The 22,765-nt window shown below is 40.6% G+C and overlaps 2 protein-coding genes across 9 annotated transcripts in view; one reads left to right on the plus strand and one right to left on the minus strand.

Annotated features, from left to right (window-relative positions):
* Positions 1–12,992, plus strand: part of nme7 (NME/NM23 family member 7) — a 30,142-nt gene extending 17,150 nt beyond the window's left edge. For 3 of the 8 annotated variants that reach the window (XM_077015051.1, XM_077015049.1, XM_077015052.1), the window contains 2 exons: positions 1,291–1,392; positions 11,837–12,492. In XM_077015051.1, coding sequence (XP_076871166.1) covers positions 1,291–1,392; positions 11,837–11,983 — 249 coding nt within the window. In that variant the 3' untranslated portion in view covers positions 11,984–12,492. The other 5 variants (XM_077015053.1, XM_077015056.1, XM_077015057.1 and 2 more) reach the window with 5 other exon arrangements.
* Positions 12,614–21,800, minus strand: atp1b1a (ATPase Na+/K+ transporting subunit beta 1a). The gene is made up of 6 exons (XM_077015061.1): positions 21,553–21,800; positions 18,508–18,636; positions 16,145–16,300; positions 15,304–15,488; positions 14,953–15,036; positions 12,614–14,172 (listed from the first exon to the last, which is right to left on the minus strand). The coding sequence occupies exons 1-6, from the start codon at positions 21,641–21,643 to the stop codon at positions 13,912–13,914; spliced, it is 906 nt and encodes a 301-aa protein (XP_076871176.1). The 5' UTR covers positions 21,644–21,800; the 3' UTR covers positions 12,614–13,911.
* Positions 21,801–22,765: the final 965 nt, after the last annotated feature.

Raw genomic sequence — 22,765 nt, forward strand, 5'->3', positions numbered from 1 at the left:
TTCCAGTTGCATTTCCTTTATGCTGAAAGCAAGTTTATGTACTTAATCTGTAGCATGTTGGTTCAAATGAGACACATTGCATAGTCCATTTATGCTTGTAAAAGCATGAGAGAACTCAAGCCTCTATTACTTTGGAATTATAGTATGTGTAATATTAAAAATATTAAGTACCGTGCAAGGCTCAGACATTGTACTCTTAATAAACAGCTGTTTGAGTGGATTGGTGATGTTTTTGCATGAGCCTTTAGCAGAGACACACTTCAGACCTCTGAGTTAATAGCCATGCCTTAACTGCTGAATTCATTTGATCCGTTTCTTTATCTGTGTTTCCTAATAGTCACATAGACCACCATGTGTTGATGATCTGTTAATAGTTTAGATGGGTTTGTTTAGGGGTTATGAAATGGTGGAGCTTCTGATTATTTTTGTACTTTGAATATTTGTAATTTACTAGGAAATTGTGTGTGTGTATCTTCAGTCTGAATATAAGTTTATTGTTGTCAGTGTTAATTTAGCTTCAGCTGAGCCAAACACACTGGTAAGTCTGCCTGATTGAGAGCTCCTTCCTAAAAATCCCCCCCGCTTTACTTTACTTGGAGCTGACAGGACAAATATATTTAGGTTTTGAATATGTGCTACAGTGGGTGATGTATGATTGGTGGCCGTACAGGAGTGCTGCTTTTTCGTTTAGATTTCAAAAAGTATAAGGTATGATGGGAAAGTACAACTTGGCTTTGACATCCTTCCTGAATGTAACAACAGTTGAAAATGTAATGTGTAATGACAATGTAGCATGTAGAATGTTAAGCTAAGTGCGCTGCAGTTACTGCACACAGCCTATATAACAGCTGTTGCTCTTGTTCTGCAGTACTGAAGCGTAAATATGCAGTGCCACTATTAGAAACTAGTTTCTATTTGTAATTGTGTTATGATGGCAGTTCAGTGGTCTGCTATTGACTGTCCTCATGCTCTGCAGGTTTAGAGCACTGTTGCCCTCTGGACCCTTTACCACCTCAGACTTCCAGAGACCATCTCACCAGAGTAGATTAACATCAAATGTAAAGTGACCCTGCCACACACAACTGGCACTCCGGTCAATGAAAGCAATTGTTGTCTCTTGCTTTGATTTATATATTTATTTAGAGGCAGAGTAGAAATCTGAGCTGTTCTCAAGTCTTCCAGGGGCTCTGATGACTCACCAAGTTTTTCTCACATAATGGGCTCTTTCTCTGGCGCATGCTTAGTGGTGGGTACAATAAGCAGGTTAACTCTTGACTGCTTGCTCTGCAGGGTATGGTGGCAGAGCTCTGCTCAGGACCATGCATGGCCCTGGAGATCCACGGCACTGACGCGCCCAGAGCATTCCGAGCATTCTGTGGCCCGACCGACCCGGTAAGTGACTTTTCAACTGTTCCCTTAGAGATGAAAAGCGACATTCACACCTCACTGACTACCCACTACCACTTATCTTATTGCACTGTGGAATGTTTTCGTCAGAGAGCTGACATGACAAATGCTAACGCATACTGTACTTTTAGATTAGCTGCTTGGTCCAGCGCATTCAAGGGGTCAGATCGTAAAATCATACCTGAATCGGGACCATGATGGAGGGGTGCATCAAGTTACCTTCTTTACCTTGTTTTAATTAACTTTATCATCCTCACCTTTAAGTTACTCCTCACATTTCAAAGAGTCTTCTTAAGTAAAAGCCTACCTTGTACCTTTTAACAGTCAGCTGTAATGTGCACTGTCGTGATGGTTTCGGGTTCTGTGTAAGACTATGCCTCTGTCAATCAGCCAGCTCTCGTGGTATCAGGAAAGCATTTCCGCACAAGCGCTCCTCTTTGGCCTTCATTCCACTAGTGATCTCCTGACAAAAGTGTCCAGGTGCATGTGACGTACAGTTGTAATGATGCCAGCGCCACTGGAAAACGGTGGTTGAGAGTCCTTGAGACATGGGTCATGAGCCTTCCTGTATCTTAGTAAAGAAGACTGAATTATTTAGTAGACCTTGTCTGCTGTCTGATCCCTGATTGGCTTCCTCTTCTCTCATGCTTCGCGATCTGTGAATGGGCATTGTTCGGGAAGAGAAGAGGGAGGAGCCTCATTCGGTTCAGGGTACATCACACTTCGTGCTGGCCTATAGTTCTTTTACTTTGCAAGGTTTTATCCTGCACCTGTTGGGTTTGTAGTGCAGTTGTCTAGTACAGAGTGTACAGAACAGAGAATTAATTAAAACAAGATGAAACAAAATGTAAAAATAAATAAAAGTGTGTTTATGTAATGTAGCTTTTAAAATAATACTACATTTGAACATAGCTACTGAAATGTATCTGTATTAACAATACATTTGACTAATATAAACAATAGGTTATTAACTATAGTGAAAGAGTCACCTGCCTAATGAGGTTGAAGGAAGTGATGTCTATGGTGAAAGGGCCTGTTTGATGATAAACCCGTTTTATAGATATACGTTTCAATTCACTTCCCAGAAATTGGGCGACTGTTTAGAATTGTACATTATATCAAAATGCTTAATCTGCCAATTTGGTATAATTAACAAAATTGTTTATAAATTTCAGTTCAAGTTCTTAATTTTAACCACAGCAGTGACCAACCAACCACCTTTCAAATCAGTGGGCAAAAGCACAAAAATGTACAAATATTGTTCCAGATTGCCACAGAGCTTAGAGGAGTCTTTTGAAAAGATGGAAATACTAGACAGGAAAGAACTGAGAGTTCATAGGAGGGAATGATTAGATAAACCAGCCCCGCCTGATGGCTTCCATTGAACTAGTGTCATATTTACCAACATCAGAAAGGATACTGAATGAACAGGAACCAGTCTCAAATGTAAAATACTTTAAATAGTGAAATCACATTAAAGCTTAAACAAATACAATGCTTCCAAGTATCTTAAAAGCTTTCACTAACAGATTACACCTATTACCCTTATGTCTGAATCATTGTAAGAAAGATGAGGCTTTTGTGCTTTGCACAGCAAGTTTCCTTTAAACCATATCTTTTCCCCTGACACTGCGACTTTCTGGCATTCTGTTACCAAGGAGACAAACACTGGAATTGGCCCTTTTGAAATACAGGTTCTCATGAAACTCCTGAGTGAGTCGCTCTGTGTTAAACTGTCAGCGTACACAAATATGTCTTTAATTTACTTTACTTTGAAACCAAATGTTTCTCTATTTTTTTGCAATGTTCATTTGCTTAGTTCTGTTTTTTATATCATGAATGAAAGACGGGTCCCGTGTTGTGATCTCGTGAAGGTTAAACTCGATAGCGTAATCAAGGCCTCTGAAAAGTGCTTGGCGCGTCCTAACAGACGCCCTCCTCTGCTCCTGTGCCCACCATATACTTAGAAGCAAGAAAGTGCATCTCTGCATCACAACATGTACACAACATGATACCATCACCCACTATTGTCCATTATTAAGTACTTGGCTTAAGGGCTTGGATGTGGTCATCTGCTGCCTGTTTATATCTAATGCCAATGGTTTATTCACAAAAAAAGATCAGCATATGAAAACAAATGTGGTTGTTTTTCATTTAGCAATTAGCTTCTAAATCAGTCATTCAAAGTTTTAGCTTTATTGTGAATTGTGATCATTTTTGGAAAACGTCAAACACAAAGGCCAGTTACCTTTAGGCCTGAACTTTCAAATATATCATAGATCACGCCCCTACTATACCACAGCATGAACTTTTATCTGATCCTAAGCAATCAGCTTGCATGGTATAGTCCACACCATTTAGTCCGTATCACATCTTGCTGATAGTAATTCTACAAGTGGTATACATATCAAGACGGGTTCTGCCAGTACTCCTACAAACTCATAAAAAGTGATAAAATAATCATGAATGGGTCAATCAGGTTATATGAGTTTTATGTCCCAGAGCTGAAGAAACTCAGTGGAGGTGGATACCAGAAGGAGCACAGTCAGTCCTCACGGCAGGATTGATTGTTGAGCATAGCTCGCTAACCACTCCTTAACCGAGCTTCCCCATTCAAAACCACACTTTCCATTGGCTCTGCCTCTGTGCCCTTTGTCCCATGGGTTATTGAAGATACCTGGGCATTATGTGATGTTGGAAAGACTTCAGTTATCAATGAGATTGCTGGACGGAGTTGCTGTGCGAAGCTTCCTCTAAATAGAGGCCTGTGGGGTTTGTATGTTCTTAACAGGACAATTTGAGGGAATATTGGATCTTTCTTGATCATGGTAACAGATGGTGCTCAGAAACTAAAAACTGGATTATTATTGCTGGACTGATAACTTCAGCATTGTGAATTGGAAATCATTGGAAAGGCTGACTCAGTAAATGCTTTAAAAAGGGCAAAATCAATGCTTTCTTTATTTGGAGGCCATGTTTATGAATTTTATTTATCGGTTGAGGCAAAATCATTTCCTTATGGTAGAAAAATGTGACCTAATCACATTTGAGTTATTAGCCCAAGCTGCTGTGTCTTCTTTTAAGTATTGATCCATGGGAAGCATTAATGCTTGGATAAATATAGATCATTTAAATCTTTTTCAAATCACCTTTCTAAAAACTTTGAAATTGTCAAAAAATTGTCTACATATAAGACACAGACATTCAACAGATTATAGACATATGTCATTTAAGGTGTAATGAATTAATTAAAATAAAAAATCCTTATTTACTGCTCAAAGGGATGACAAATCTGTTTTAGAGTTGTATGATCACTTCTGAGAGCTGCAATATGCTGTAGATTTGGGTAATTTTGGAATGATGAGGAAGCTGAACTACACACCCTCTGTACTGTTGTAGTATATCGAACACACATTCTTGCTTAGAGAGAAAACATGACTAGGCATTGGATGTCTTGCACAAACATCTTTAATGACCCAATGAATATGTTGGAAAGTATTATAAATATTTGAATGTAATAGTGTTTTATTAAAAAGAGAATCTGCCCAGTGTTCCCATTGCTCCTATGAACATGCTTAAGCATCACTGTTTTTCAGGTAATTTTTATGTGGTCCCATTTTTTAATAGTTTTTTTTAGAAGGAAATTTAACAAGACCCAGATGAGAAAAACGAATATAAAAATAATAACAGAATGAGAATGAAAGCAGGAACCAAAAGCAAACAAGAAGCACATGGCTAGGGTTCACCGTGGGAACCTCAACACCAGGGGAGGGGATGTCATGACACACGCTCCTCACTGACGGATCATTACAGCTGACACACTTCAACTGGACACTTTTCAGTTATCTGACTGGAGTCAACTGAAAATACATTAGCAGATGGATATACAGTATGTCCTACTTGGGTCACTTAATCCATTGGAACATACAGTATGATAATAAAGATGCAACCCACTGGACATAAATTAATGGAGTGTATGTTCGCATTTTGACTGTGCCGGAATAAATGTAGAGTCCGTGTTGAATTCTGAATTCTGATTTTTTTTCCCATCAAGCCCTCCCACCTGCTGTCTGAAGATAACATTACCATGAGATTCCTTAGCATAGCAGAAGAAATGGAAGAAATAAATAGCTTGCAGGACCATGGCTAGCTTCATTCAAATAGGCCTTTATAATAACCCAAATGTATGGTGCTATAGTAGGCTATGAACGTCTTGTTTTACTGGGCTGTTTGAATAGTAACGTGTGCTGATCGTTTTTGGCCCTGTTTTTAGACAGGTAAAACACTGCTGCACAGAAGACAAACACAGCTTGTTTAGTTAATCAGTTCAGGAAGTTTATACCCATATCACTTCTGAACTTTCTTGGGAAAGTGGTGTGTGTACCTGAAAGCTGTTTTCTAATTCTCTAGGTACTCATCTGGCGAGGCAGGTAGAACAAGGTTTTGGCAGCAAAGTCATAGATTATACAATACCGATAAATATGTAACCCCTTGTGAACAGAAGGATTTGCAAAATGTAAATTAAAATTTCTTGTTTTAGTTTATATATATGTGCATACTCATAAGCATAGAATTTGACATTTGACAGCTTTACACGAAAAGCTCTCAATTATGTCTCCTACGACAGCCAGTTGAAAGCACTTGGCAAGGCCTTGTGCTTTCATCTTGATCATTTTCAAATGTGTTGTATAATATTCCTACGGAATATATAATGTAATGTCTGTATATCATTTATTTTCCTAATTAAATTAGCCTTAGACAAATATAGATTCAGAGTAGAGCATTAATGGTAATCACAGCGATGCTGAGTGATGCATATATTGCATGTCTCATACCACCTGTGTGTTACAATATCTGTGCCTTGGATGTCGCTGTCCCATCAAGCAGCATCTCTTGATGGTGCCAGTGTGGCTTTGTCTTGGTCATAAGACCATGCCTCATGTACTATGATGCCCGGCAGAGTAACAAAGAGCTACTGTCCTGTCCTAGGTTCCTTTGTGACTCTGCTAGCTTGCAATACTATGAATGGATAGCCAGCTGGTTCCATCTTGCTCAAACGGATGACAGACACAGGAGTCAGGGACACCCATGCCCTTCCAGTTTGGGACCTTTGAGAATGTCTTGGTTGTTGAACAACTAATTGGTTAAATTTTAGCACCTGGCCTTCCCTTAATAACACAAGTGCCTCTTCGGTGGCAGTTTGTCCTCTTGCACAACACTGCAGAGATAACAAAAATCACAAAAATCTTATAAAGATGACAAAACTTGAACATTCATAATGACTATCTATCATTGGTATGCTATCTGCAAGTTTATATTCAGACAGGGTATTTGTGAAACCTTTAGTATGATCACATGGCCTATAGCTAATTTTAGGACAGCTGATCAAGATTACAGACTGCAGACATTTACACTCCTGAAGCTAAAATGGTTGGAGTTTGGAAAAACATTGGGGGAAAATCTTTTCTGCTGTTTGATAATTTGCTAAGTTTTGTTAGATGAGCTCTCAACATTTAGTTAAATTACATTTTATATGTAATTCAAACATGCCAATATATCTCTATTCCGAGGTCTTCTGATGCTGGAATAAAGCAAGTCTTAATTCTGAATGCTGGAATAAAGCAGGTCTTAATTCTGAATGCTGGAATAAAGCAGGTCTTAATTCTGAATGCTGGAATAAAGCAGATCTTAATTCTGAATGCTGGAATAAAGCAGGTCTTATAGGGCAGTCATGGCCTGGTGGTTAGGGAACTGGTCTTGTGACCGGAGGGTCGTGGGTTCAATTGCCAGACCAGAGGCCATGACTGAGGTGCCCCTGAGCAAGGCCCTTAACCCTCAATTGCTCACTTGTATAAAAATGAGATCAAATGTAAGTCGCTCTGGATAAGGGCATCTGCCAAATGCCATAAATGTAAATGTCTTAATTCTGAATGCTGGAATAAAGCAGGTCTTAATTGACAGGCCTCACTGCCCTTTTCTGAGGAAGGAACAGCCTGAATGGTTTGGCATGTTTCCCCTGCAGCTGAATACCTAACAATGTAGAAATAATGTGGTGATACCCAATATGTAGTGTTTCTAAAAAGCCTAACCAATGTGTAGGACATATAATAGCCATCAAAGATCCAACAGACATAACTGGAGCTCTGTGTATAATCGACTTATTTCAATTTGCATTTCAGCAGAAACTAAAGTAAAACCAATTACATTTGGCCATGTAAAATAAATGCATCCCAGGCTCTTCAGGGTTGAGTTGCAGACTCCGATGGTAGTGAGTAGTAGTGGGACGTAGCGCTGGTGGGACCTGTGGTTACCATAGCAGTGTTCTCTGAGGAGACTTATCTCCCCAACCTTAATTAAGGCCTTGTTAAATCAGCACGGCATCAGGAACAAGGACTGAACCACGTGATGGCTGAACTTTACCAAGAGTCATCGTGTCCTAACAGCCTTCTCAGCCTGTTTCCTAGCATAAGCACTGAGAGCTTACACAACATAATGTGTGTGCTTTTCCTGGTGTTTTGCATGTACCATACTGTGTATTGTCTAAACATGTGTATGGCCTATACAGTAGGCGTGTATTGTGATTTAGTAAAGATGCCATTGGTTGGTATGAGGTGGCCTGTTTCTTATTAAGACTGCAACAACTGGTCTATAATCGAACTACATCGATTATGAAAAATCATCAACTTGGGTTCTTGTTAATGAGTACAAACAGAAACTCTTTATAGTGCAAACCTGCTTTCACTGCAGTGTCAGTGACTGCAATGCTATGTTTGTTGTTGCTATGCACTACTAGCAAATGACTTCTCGCATGCACTGACATTTGAATGTTGCCAGCATACATCATGATGTCTAAATTGTTTGTGTGTGTGTGTGTGTGTGTGTGTGTGTTCACCCAAAAAGGTACCAGCATGATGCAGGAGGCCTATAATTCAAATGGATAATGGATGACGACAGTAACAGATTAATGATTCATGAACTTTTAAAAGGAATGCGTTCTACTCCTAGGGCTTGGCCACACTAACCAATTGCAAAAATCGCATTACCAGCAGTAATGCTTTTGACGACTGTGAACTTGGGGACATGGACATGGCTTCCACTGTTCTTGAGCTGGGTCCCCACAGTAATGGAGTGCTGCTTGAAGCCAAATCTGATTTTGGATAATTATTTTGCATTACTGCCTAATCTGTTTGAGTGCATGCTTCAATGTGGGCGGAGGTGGAGGGCTAGCACGAGCTGTCATTATATGTTTAGATGAGTCATTAAGATAAGCATTTTTAGTGTGTTTTTGTTTGTTTGTTTGTTGTTTTTGCAATAATATAACCTCCCTTCTGTGTAGGTAGTAATTAATCACTTGTTCCTCAAGATTTTGTCTTGGTATAATTGCTTAATTTTTAGAATAATATTCTATTATCGTATGCAAGAGTCAATAAGGTTTTGTAACTTAAAGGCAACATGGTGCTAAGCTGAACACTCACTAGGTAACAGTTATGCAAGGGATATTTACATATCTGTTAATAGCCATGAAATGACAACTTCCAAACTGGAAGGGAGTGTGAAGCCAGACACTGATGTCACCATGTTATAGAGTAATGCGACGTCACCTAAGCAGCTATTTTTACATGAGACGCACAGGCAGCATTGTCTGTCAAAGAGCAGAGCACAATGGCCTTTTACAGCACTCTGAACTCCACAGTGTGCATAATGCGTCAGTGAACGCATGTGAGCCACTTCTTCACAGACCTAAATCTTTTCAACCGTATTTGAGAGACAACCATACTACACTGGTTTGGTTAATTTTTACTTTCTTTTGGCCTGTGTGCGGAGCCGCTCGCTGCATCATATCAGACGCACGACTGCGGGTTGAACTTTCACGGATTTGATTATTTGTGAATTTGCCATCAATAATGAAATGAGAGTTCTGCGTCCTGCTATGGAAAATCACCAATGACGTTTGGACTAGATGTAGAAGAAGAAAAAAAAAAGTTATTGCATGTATTGTAATGCATGTATTATTTATTTATCACTACCATAGATGTATTTACCGCCAACCTCATTAGGTGCACCTTGCTAGTGCAGTGTTGGTTCCCTGTTTGGTCTTCAGTACTGCCTTAGATTCAACACAGTCCTGGAATCGTTCTTCTGAGTTATTGACGATCGCAGTATGACACAGTTACTGCATACTTGTCAGCTGCACGACCCGTGGTGGGAATCTCCTGTTGTACCATATCCCAAAGTTGATCTAGTTTGAGTAGTCCATTTTTAAGAAGGCCATTTGAGTACAGTGAACTCATTGTCATGTTCAAGAAATCAATTTGGGATGATTTGAGCTTTGTGACATGGCACACTCACATGCTGGAAGTAGCCATCAGAAGATATGGTCATAAAGGTATGGACAAAGTAGACAGCAGTAGGCTTTGGTGTTTAAATAATGAACAAATTCTGACCCATCCATCCTCCACTCATCAAACCAGGCAACATTTTTCCTGTCTTCAGCTGTCCAGTTATGGTGAGCCCATTGTGAGCCCAACAAGGCCCACCTAGAGATGGTTAGGCATGAAAATCCCAGTAGATCAGCCATTTCTAGAATAAAAGAAGTTCAACAGGTGTACCTAATGAAGTGGTGGGTAAGTGTATATGCACAAAACCTTTGAACTATGAACTCAAATTTTATATGATTTGCTGTGCTCAAGAACTGTGGTCAACAGACACTGTTTGGAGATACCATGCTCTTTGTTAAATATGGTCAACGGAGTCAGAGATACATTTCATGCACCCCCTAACCCCCACAAAAATGAAAGGATGACTTTATGTATGTAGGTAATGAATGACATAAATTTCATTGCAGTCCATTTTAATATAGGTGTGTTTGGTGACAGAATAAATGACAGAATAAAAGCAGCACTTACGGAAAGGTTATACAAGCTCTGTTGTTCCCAGTCTCACAAACTATGGTAACTGTTGTGTGCTCACATGAATATCAGTTTGCATAATTCCATCATTATGAAGTATTGTGCAGATGTAGTTGTTTGACGGGTTATTATAGGATTTGTGTTAATCGCTTTCCACTGTTACATGCAAAATAAGAAGTTTGTGGATGTAACAGACAGAAATGTAATTTCTTCTACAATTAACATGGATGTAACCATCATGCCATGTCTCAGAGCTTTGTGGTGGCTCAATAAACTATAGTATATAAATACGTGTATGAATTCTGATCTCTGACTTTCTTTTAAAATACTTTTTTTTGTTTAAGCTAAGTATGGAGGAAGGATACTATTACATTGGTATGGTCTTTGAAATAATTGCCTTCCTAGTCTGTTGAGGAAAGAATTATAATCACTGGCTAGTAGGATTCTCTCCATGACAACACATTAATGTGTAGCTTCAGACAGTAAACTCTGTTAATGGAGTGAGGCTTACTTTCTCTTACACGACTGTTTTCACTGAAACAGTCATTTAAAGTAATAATTCTTTTTTGCTGTGTGGTCGTTATATCCCATAATTCTCTCTTAACCTTATAATATGTGGGTGGTCCTAAGGAACCCTTAACACAAGAATTTTCAGTAGGAACCTTAAATGAAGATTGAAAGATGGAGGTGACTTGGGAAAGCTTGTCTATGAGGCTTATTTATGTTTAGATGACCTCCCCTATGAGCAGTGTGGGGGAAGAGGATCATATTTCTTCATGATTGAGATTAGCAGGAACAGTAGAGCTGATGGCTCTCTGTCCTTGGGAACATTTCATCATGTTCCGTTTTGGCCTTGACGAGTTAGACAGTCAAAATTTTAATGAAAAACAAGAGTAGAAATTAAAGTCAAAACCTGGTTTTAGTTGAATGTTCTATAGGACACTAAGATGGCTGCTGTATGAAACAGCAAGAATACCACAGGCCAATCAGAGGCCAAGGTCATGTAGGGAGTCTCACGATAGGCCAGTTTAATTAAGATAAGATTGGACCACGGTTCAGAAAGAACCTGTTTGGATTGGTCAGATGGAGTTTGGTAGCATGTAGGTTTTCACAGAGGCTGAGTTGAATGATCTAGTCTTCATATGATGTCTGAGGGTCTTATCTCCTCACTCTCCGATTACTTGAGATCTCTTGGTTTGTTACACATAAGAATCTGAACATTTGCACATCTTAATTTAATAAAGAGGCCTGTAGGAGTAGATAATGAGGAAGCAGGTTTTGCTGGCTGAATGAATGAGTTAACCGATACATTGGAATGAAAAAAATCTGAAGTCATTTGATTCCTTTGATGTAATCACTGCAACTCATGCAGCTCTTTAAGGCTTTATTGCTGTGTAAAGGAAAAACGCTGGAGGGCTAACAAAGCTTTTCGGTTGTGCTTGTGGTTTACTCCATTGTTTTAACTGCAGAGCATCAATAAGCTGTCAAGTCACTATTGTTTGTCCCACGTTCCATCACAGGAAATTGCACGGCATCTACGGCCTGCCACTTTAAGGGCGCTTTATGGCAAAAGCAAAGTGCAGAATGCAGTCCATTGCACTGACCTACCAGAAGACGGGTTGCTGGAGGTAAGTCTTAATCATGCTTACTGTAATTTCAGCAGTTAACTGAGGAAGAACGAACTGAACTCTGCATCTAATGTGAAAGCCAGGCAGCAGGTCTCGTGACCATCCACCGTAGGCTGACTAACCAACTGCATAATCTCTTTGGGAAAGCAGGCATCCTGGGGGGGGGGGGATGAAGGGCATTGTTTTGTAGAAGAGTGGGTTTGGCCCATTCGACATCATTGTTTTGTAAGCCCCTGATGTGTGAGCTCCAGCTCCTCTTTTAACAAACGGCTCCTTGTTAATCATTTGCCTGCTAACCAGCTCAGCCATCGCATTCCAAGAGTCTCAGAGAGGCCATGCACACATACTTTCTCACTGTCCCACTCGCTCCTACACACACAGATCCAAGTACATCCAGGCTATGCCTTCACAGATGAGTTTCAGGGAGTTCAATTCAGTTGTTTTCAAAGTGGCGGTCACGTTTTTGCTTGTTAAAATGTTAGTTGATGGAATAGTTTTGAATGGCCATCAACCTCAGTAAACTCTTAAATCATTGAAAAATATTAAGTATGCAATTTGTTTCTTTTAGGTCCAGTATTTCTTCAAGATTTTAGATGGATGAATTGTACAAAATCATTTTCTGACTGCTACTTTAATAATAAAAAAAAAAAAAAAAAAAAGGACAACATCCTGGTTGGTTGTACATTTATTTGTTTAGGTCTTTTACCCAGATTAAATAAAATGACAAGAGCTGATGTAACTCCTGACAAGTGTGATGTTCAGCGTCGACTTAAGCACTTTTTACATAGACAACATCCTATTACATGGGGTACTGCATTGTATCTGACAAGTTTCTAACTTTTGACCAGTGACTTTGGTATTTGGATTCATATACTTCTTTCCTGCAGAAAAAAATTGTACAACTGCATAAATATAAAATTCTTCCACCATGTAAATGGCTAAAACATTCATTAGAAAGTTACACCACATTATGTGATGTCTCCAGCAAAAAAAACAAAAACAAACAAACAAATTTAAATTAAAGCACTGAGTTGCCACGGTGACCGCAGGGAGGAACAGTCCTCCGTTCTAGTGTGGAGAAGCAGTCCTCCAGTCTAGATACATACAGTTCTACACTTAAAAGGAAAACGGGAATTCAAAGCATCATACATAAATTATTAACCCCAAACTCACACGGCAAGATGATCAAATAAAGAGAGAAAAAAAGTCAATGTAAAAATGTACTGTCCCCATAATCAAGGGGGAGGATCAAAAAGAGAAAGAAAAGGGTTCCACGGAGTGCAGTCATTTCCTCACACAGGGGCCTGGGAATATCAGAGCGTACCATGCCAGTATTTTCTATTTTTTTGTCTTTTCTTTTTTAAATATATAAATGCACAAGCGCACAAACAAACCTTTTCATTCTCTTTTCTTGCACACGCGCACACAGACATCCACACACCTTGGACCACAACGCATACTTACATTAGACAACAGAAATCAACATGGCTTGGAAAGGACCATTGTATGTGACTACTGCACTGCACACACGAGAGAGAGAGAGAGAGAGAGAGAGAGAGAGAGAGAGAGAGAGAGAGAGAGAGAGAGAGAGAGAGAGAGAGACAGACAGACGAGAGAGACAGGCAGACCATGCTAGGCAGAAATACTCAGGGACAGAAACACTGCTCGCTACATCAGTAGTGGAATTATAATTTACAGTAATGAATGAACATGTCCCATGGCTCAAGGAATATTCTCATTTACAGTAGAATAAATACTTTGCTATTGCTACTCTCTGTAATTTACATTCTAACCCTAGACATATGCAAAGAAAGCTAGCGTAAAGCGTACAGATTAAGTGTAGGTCCTGTATGTTATGAAAGTTTGTTCAAGACTAGTTGTGTTTATCAAACTCGTATTTTTCTTTTTTATTCTCTAAATTATGTTTTGAAATGGGCAGAGTAAAAGTGCTATTTTCATAGCTGAGGTCAGGAGGACTTGACCAGGAGTTTGAGGTCAAAGCGTCCCTGATAGCGGTCCTTCTCGCTGTAATCAATGTTCTCTCCATATACTTTGCACTCGACACGCAGCTCCTCGTTACTGGTAATGTTGTAGAACTGGATGCCCACCAGAGGCTGGAGGTATTTGGGGTGTAGCAGCTTGCCATAGTAAGGGTAGTACTGGAGTGGGAATCCACTGCCCATGCCAAAGTACTTTATCTCTTTGATTCTATTAACATCATCTTCTCTCTGTATAGAGTAAAAAAAAAAAAAAGACTGGTGTTAATACACTTGTATTGATAAACATGTAATCAAGAGTATTTATTTGGATAGCAGGCCACACGCATCCAGGCAGTGACAGGCTTTTGTAATATCCAGCACCCCTTCATGGTGCCCTCGTACCAACACACATGCCCTTGCCACTACGCAGTCATGAGAAGTGTTCTGCTGTTAGTGGTCATCTGCTCATCGAGCGAGACGTGATGAACAGGTAAAAGGGGAGTTGAGTGAGTTTATGTAAATGTGCTAGTCTGTAAACTGATCACCTATTAAACATAGAATAGATATCGAGTGTATTCTAAATAACTACTCTAGTATCGAGATATTACCTTACCATATAAGATATTAAACTCGATCCAGTGCAGAATTATTGCAAGATTAATTGTAAACATATTGCAAACTAGAGCAAAATTGGGAAAGCCCTTTAAGATAAGAATGGATACCACAATCATTTTAGTAATTGTTAACTTTTCTTGTGATATGTGAAATGTTAGTACAATCTTTTGTAATGATGTTTAGTGTTGGTAAATGTTATTCTGAATATACTGTGCCAGACAATTACTGTTAATATTTTTTCCTTCAATTAAATTTAAACACATGTAGTATGTTTAACTACAGACCTGTTTGGTTTTGTTTCTTTTAATTTTAAGCTAATCTGACAGACATATGCGGAGAACTGGAGGGTTGTTTCAGTTGCCCAACAGCACACAGTAACGCTGTACATCAGTAATCATTCTGAACATCCTGTACCTTGCCAGTGCAGGAGATGGGGATCACGTTGGAGCCGAACTTCCCACTTGCAGCCTGAGGGAGGGACGAATTGGATTTTGGAGGCTGCAGGAGGAGACAGATGCTGTTTAAACCACAACTGCATTCAAGCACCAAGCCTTACACACCTAACATAAATCATATCAAATCACAATGGAATTAAGACAAAACTATCGTGCCAGCATCACGCCACAGATAGAAAGTCACAGCCCCGAACCTCGTCCACCACAGGTGACTATTAAAACAAGTCTGCCATGGGAAAACAAAAAAAACTTCACTCTTGTGGGTGGGTGCCCCCCCCCCCCCCCTCCATTACTGTAATAAAGAACTCACCCTGGGCCTAAAGTTGACAATCCTGTTGAGCTTGACGATAAAACAGGGTCTGCCCTCCTTAAAGCCGTAGCTGGAGTCCTCCAGGCCTGAGCAGGCCCCTAGCCAGCTCCTCCGGAATCGACAGGCCTTCCGCACGCCCATGTCACTCTCCAACTCCCCGCGGTCCATGTACCCAGCAGGAACATCTGAGCACAGCACACACAAAAGTTCATACTCAAATATCCCTTATGGCAGTAGCCATGCTCTGTGGATACGCAAGTCAAGATTTTGACATGTGGGTCACACGGTCCTAGGAAGGATTTTCACACTACAGAGACTGAACTGCATTATGGGGCATACTGTCAACTCACTGAGTAAATCAACATGCGTCAACACTGCTGTAACAATACTTTAGTCAAATAACCTGAAACAAGTTCACTCCACGACACACTATACAAATGAAGCATCAAGATTCCAGCTTCATGATGGCTGCTAATGGTTATCCAACATGTTTGTTCATTCATCGTTAATATTTTATATACAAAATGTCATGTTTTTGTTCCAGACAGACAAATTGACATCTGGCAAACAGAATTACAGTATCTTTACATGTGAGAGCCAAAACTAGTAGGTGTTGATTCTTCACTTTCAACTTAATTACACAAAACTGTGGTAATTGACTGATTAAAATTATACATTAAACAGCTGTATGCTAACCAGAGTTTGAAGGGGTCAACAACAATGTAATGTGAACTGTATTCAGACATCTTTAGCTAACGGTAAATGTACTTTTTGCAACACAGCGAATACATTTGTTGACTTCCATTCCGACTCTACACCAAAATTCCGAATTTACACATACCTCCACAGTCTTCAAAAACAGTTTCATCCTGTTGCTTTTCATCTAGGTAAGCCTCCAGAAAATCTTGCATGGATAATGTATAGTGCCGGTAAGAGTCCTCATTTGACATGCTGAAAGAAATTTCAGCCTTTTCAGAGCGTGGGACGTGCGTTAAGCCTGAAGAGAAGGGAATACAGAAGAGCTGTAGTCTGAAGCAAACACACACACACACACACACACACACACGAGCTGTAGTCTGAAGCGCACACACACACACACACACACACACACACACACACACAGTAGTCTGAAGCTAACGTGGGCATTGATCTTGAAAAACCTGCATTCATCAATACAGATGAGACAAAACCTTACATTATACAATCACCCACCCAAGCTTTATTGATGCTGGGAGGGAAATTGCAGTATGGGACAGAGAAAGATGAAGGTAAAAAGAGACCATGGCAATGTACAAAAATGTTGGTCATTTGCACATTCAAATGAATGAATATGAACTGAAGACATGTTCCAACACCATGTTCTCCAAGGCACAAGCAGCAAATCCACTCATCGTCATGGAGTTTAGCTATTAGATGAACCTCATGTTCTAAGCCTGGCAGTAATTTTCCACCCAACTCGAGCACAAGGCCAAATTGGGGCGTGGCACAAGTATATCCAGTAAGGGTGAATGAGTGGGAGGAGCCATTGTAGCATTGGTAAGTTCATGAGTCCTCTTAACAGTCTTAGCATGGATGTGCACTTCTCATTTTCACATTACAGCCACAAAAAACTCCTGAAAACAAAAAAGAAAAAAAAAAGTCCCCCCCCCCCGATGGATACTCCTTGTACTACATGGTAACTTACACAGACTTAGCCATATGATCTCCCACCAGCACCACCAAACTACCCCCCTCTGTCTCACATGCTTCTCACACACAATGGAAACTTTTAGCCCCTCGGAGGAGGGCGGGACTTGTGAGTGGTGGGAGAGTCCAACACCTCCTTCCTTTATCATGGCCTCCAATTGCAGCGTGCTCTGTCAGGCTCCACTCACCACCACCACCACCACCTCCTCCTCCTGTTCCTTCGTTCACTGAAACCTGCTCAAGAGCTTTTTGCTCTTCAAGGGGAAACAGCACTGGCAAACCGTCTAATGCCGAGGGCTTCAGCCAACCCTTTATGAATACAGCTAAATATAAGCCAAGGCGGCAGCGTGCACAGTACAAACATTCATTGGCAGAAGGCTGCTGAGGCTGGCTGGGCTAATGTCTGGATGTCTGGCAATAGAGCAATGGGAAACCTAGTCTGACCTTTCCCTGCGATTAGGCAGCAAGAACTCTAGATACAATTCACTATTCTATTTTTTTTGTTTGTTTGTTTTTACTGAAACTTGGTTTCACAATTATTTTTCAGTTTCGATTTATTTTTTATTATTTGTAAAAATGGTTCCAAGTAACATGATCCAACTTGGAGGATCAAAGCTGCTACCCAACTAGCCCAAATATATAGTTTATATATAAAAGTGAGCCCCCCCCCCCCCCCCCCCCTCCACCCATGCCCTAACTACAGGAAATGACAACATCCCCCACCTCTAGGAAACTGCAGCTCTTAGACACGTGATGGTAGTTATGAAGCTGTGAAGAACACCATTCCTCACGGAGCAGGCATAGAAAACCTTACCCATCTGACAGGATAGTGAAGGACAAAATGGCTGAAATCTCACACCATCTATGAGTGTACATGCATCTCATTCCCTCACTCTCTCTCTTTAGAATACTCAGCACAGGAAAACATGCAAAGGACATTCAAAGAAATGGTGCATGGTTTTACTACAAAAAAAAAAAAAAAAAAAAACCACTGACTTGTAAAAACAAGATTATGCGTTCCTCTGACCTAGATCACTACCATTGCTAAGAGTAATTTTCAAGTTTCTGAAGTGGGATGCATGTCATAAATTTTCAGCTAAATGTTTACAGATCTGGAGCAGAGACACTAATCAAAAGTACCTTGAAATATTATAACTTAAAAATCTCCAAAAAGGACACACTGGCAGATTTGACAGACTGAGCAAACTCCCAAAACATCATCCTGGTCACAACAATGCAGTATGCTAATGCATTTTTATGTGAAGATTCATTCAAAATAATATTCTCATCATAAAATCCCAACCGGTTTCACTCATATATTCATTTAGAATTTAGCTTTCAAGTTAAACTGAAGAATCATTAAAACTTTAGCCTGACATCCATCTGATCACACTTGGAGATCATATTTTAAATTTAGGTTCTAAAAAATTATTTGGCAAACTCTGAAGTTGTTGAGGGATATTAAATGTTGACATCTGTTAGCACCATTATTGTGTAGGAAATATCCTGGATAATTACCTGGGGGTGCAACTCTGTCCTGGTATGTAGGCTTGTAGTTGCTAAGGGTCATGAGCATCACCTGAATGGTGCCAACGAAAAGTCCAGCCAAGCAGCCATAGAAGATCACATAGAAGATGAAGATTTTCACTGCAGAGAGAAAGATAAACTATTATTAAAGTTATTAATTATTAATGAAATGGTCATTTTTTTCTTTCCTGCAATTTCAGAATTTAGCATATGCAGTATAACCACATTCTGCATATTTAGGCACTCCTAATCACATTAAACAGTGGCCAGTTTAGCACAGCTCAATGTCTTCAAGTAAAGTACTGGTCATTTTATGAAACAGGACAATGGGGATTAGCCATTTACCAATCTATCGATAAACTTTGTTAACCTATGAATAATTCACCAATAGCAATCCTCTTCTCCGCACCGTTTTAAACAGACAATGTTCAGAAAAAAGGACCCATGACGTAATCTCAGTAACCAATTAAGGCTAAATAAAAGGTCATTAAACCACAAGATTTTGCTTAGCACTCTTGAAAGTGATTCAGGGACAAAAAACTAGTTAAATTAACAGTGAGAAACTTATCAGCTAATTGTTTAAGGACATATTTAAAGCATTGTATTAAGTTACAAAAGAACCCTTTTCTCAAAATGCAAAACTAAGCAAACTGCTGTGACATGTGACTCGTCACCAGGCACTTCCTGCTGTCCCGCACTGAGAGACTTTGCTTTACAGACGGGTTGGGGACTAATGTAAAGTTGGTAATAACTGTAACTCAAGGCCAAACGTTTCGCAAATCTCTTGTGGTGCTGGGAGTGACAATGCAGCCTAGTGCAGATCACATCTCCACCTTTCAGAACTCCACCTCTGCGATAACAACTAGGCCACGGGTTTAAGAAGTGTCAGTCTTGGCTATAGAGGATTTTTAAAAATGCCAAACTTCCGACCCTCTAAAAAGTAACAAATACAGGTTTAGCTGGTCACTGAAAACTAGAGGGTTTATACAGTCTGGCAGGCCTGTAAATCTGGCAATTAACAGCTCACATATTTGCAGGAAGTCTATTAATACGATGTTAAATGTGTTTCCTGTAAAACACAACACTTTTGATGCATGCCATTGTATTGTTTGAATCTTTATATTGTCCTTATTATTAGGATAAGGAGTGCCAAGAGGTGGGCTTGTACTGTCCAACTGTTGAAACCCAAGAGCTTGTCCTTCACCCCCGACAGCAGGGCGGTGTGAATCTGCCTTCATCTTCAGTCGTCCAGCCTCGCAAGCCAAAAGCCTGCTGCAAAACCGCACAAAACTCCCTCAGTCAACTCAATACGGGTCTTGAGTTTCTTCCACTTCCCCGAGATTTGACTCAACGTCCCTCCCACCACGTTGCATAATACAACAGCGAACAAAGTTGAAAAGTTCTGGCGCATTTTCTCGTCGACAAACTCTTTTGCCCCCGTGACACCGAAACACCGGGCGTATATTTCTGAAACCGACTCCACCGTGGTGTGGACAATTCACAAAAGACCAAAAGCTTTGCGTACAGAATCCATCGTCTGAAGGTCCATAGTGAAATGACCACCGATGCTTCAGTCCGGGCTTCGCAAATCTCATCAACGGTGTTGTATGATTTTTACATCAGCGCCTTTACACAAAACGAGAGATTGGTGTTGCGTTAGGACGCTGATCACGCAGACGCATGGTTTATTTAAACATATTCCTACATGTCGAAAACCGGTACAAGAGCTCAAATTCACACTGCTAATTAACATCACCCTTTGACTAATGCATGAGGTCGCACGGGTTAAGCGCCCGGTCTTGTGGATATCCGACTCCACTGTGTCGCGGCGTGACTAACGCCACCATTTTACCCGCAAGCAGACGCACACCGTGTGGACGGTTCCGTCCTCCCGACCTGTGGACCGAAGCGTGTGGAGAGGGGAAACCTGTTACTGCGAGACCCAGTCCAACATGCACGTAGTTTTTTATCAGTTTGTAGTCGAGCAAGGCTTCGGTTGGGCCTGCGTGTCGTGTCCAAGTCAAACTTCCACTGCAGGATAGAGATGAATGTTCAGAAGTGATAAAACTATCAGAGGCGAATGGCCTCCCGCCCAAAAGCCCAGAATGAAGTGTTCAAAACCCCCCCAACACAAGTGGAAGCTGAAACGATGCCTGCGATGGCAGAGTAGGCAGGAGACAGTACCATTGACCAGTAGTTCTGGTCTGTAGGGACTGGTGGACATAAACAGTGACCGATCTGAGCACAGCAGGCCGAATCACCTTGACTCACCTTGGGGGGGGGACCAACCTTTGTGCACTAGATTATTAAAGCCGTCCTCCTCCTCCCTGGCTATGCCGATGTTGCAACTAAAGCGGAATTAAGGCACACACCCGCGGCGGGGGCCTACCAGGAAACAACAGCGTTTTTGTCCCAAAAAGTGAGCTTTTACCTACGGAAACTGGGCGGCGACACGAGCACTAGCTACTGACAGCTATGTCTTATAATCAAAGAACGTCAATTAGGTCCTCAGGGACACATTTTATGTGAAGTGACACCGACCCAGACCCAGTGGGTCCCTCCCGAGTCTGTGCTCGTTGAAACAACTACTTGCGGTTCAAATTTGCGCCGCCGTCTCACTACATCGTTTTTTTCCATTCGCTCGTCAGTCTCTTCATATAATCAGATGCTTATTTACCAAATAAAAGTTTGTTAGATTATCTCAGAAAACAGCCCGCGGTGGGGTTTTGTGTCCCGTCCGGGTCCGGCTGCGCTACGACACCGAGCAACATGAGGGCAGCAGGGCTTTTTTTTTGTTTCCTCCCTTGAAAATGAAAGTCACGACGCAACGTGTTGTCAGATCAAACAGGTGCTGAAGCGATTCTAAACCGGAAAATACAATAGTTGGCAGAATAAACGACCTGTTGCCCGAAGTCTAGTTTTTGGATTTAACGCCACCATAGACATTTATCTGATGAGATCATACAAGGTGTTACACAAATAGCTAATCCAAGACAATAGTCGTTGGGGGAGAGAAAAAAAATGTCGAGCACTTACACCAACTGCCGCCAGTACGTCCTAAAAATTCCTTCTTTTCTGAATTCCAGAGAAAGCTCTTCCATCCTCCATCATCTTTATTTGAGGGCATTTTCACTTGTTTTAGTTCCCTTTGTGTGACTTTTTTCTTGTTGTTTTTGTTTTCTTGGGTTTTTTTTTTTTTTTTTGGTAGGTGGCCTTAGGCACTCACAATAGCCGAAGCTGTCCTGTTAATGTGTCTGTAAGGACAGTAGTACCCGGCTCGTGCGGCTGGACCCGCCCGATATATCCCTCACAGCACCTGGCTCCGCCTCCCGCTCTTTTAATAAGTTACCTTCACGGAGGGAGGGCCAACGCTGGCCAATCAGAGGCGCGCATGTATTTGCGTAACAGGCTCGTCTGCGGGATCACGCCGAACCCAGCCCGCGCGCATGGAGTCATTGCAGCGTGTTCTCCGGTATCAAAGCTGGTCGCAACTGTGGAGTCAAGACGTTGTTGACGTTGTTGTCACGTTTGGTGTAGGGTTCGATCCTCTTTTTTTTTTACGGTGTGACAATTTCGCTGAAACAACAGGCTGTACGTTTTATACTATTTTCATTGATCAAATTAAGTTAATTAACAGGTCATGGTAACCGCATGGTAACTGTTTTTAAAGTGTATGATGATTTTTGTTTCTTTATTCGTCCAGATGGCGCTGTGGCGCAAAATGACAACCTCGTGGAACATCTGGATTGGTAATACAGATATTTCATAGGCTGTATCTTTAAAAAAAATTTAAATAGTGCAGCCATTTCATGTGTTAGGAAGAGTTTTTGCACAGACATGCTATGTTCTAGATCTACTGCACCTACAAAAATTTGTTCAAGTGATTTCAAGGTCAGCTGGGGAAGGTGACAGACACGTGGAAAGAGGCCCACTTTAGGCCATCATAGACGATATACAGACACGCTTGATTTAGGCTTGGGCACATGGTAAATCGCAAAAAGGTTGTAAAAGTCACTGCAATATGGAACTTTCATCATATTATATATATATATATATATATATATATATATATATATATAATATTGCCGCTTATATATTTTAAATATATTTTAGTATAAGGCTGCATAATAAAAATAGTCATAATATGTTTCTTTAAATTCTTTTATCTAATATCTCAGGGTGTTCCTTCCTGGCTACTTCTATAAACTTGAACACTATGAACAGGTTTGAGTGTAATAGTCTTTGTTAT

Source organism: Brachyhypopomus gauderio, chromosome 8, assembly GCF_052324685.1.
Source record: "Brachyhypopomus gauderio isolate BG-103 chromosome 8, BGAUD_0.2, whole genome shotgun sequence".
NCBI classification, from domain to species: domain Eukaryota; kingdom Metazoa; phylum Chordata; class Actinopteri; order Gymnotiformes; family Hypopomidae; genus Brachyhypopomus; species Brachyhypopomus gauderio.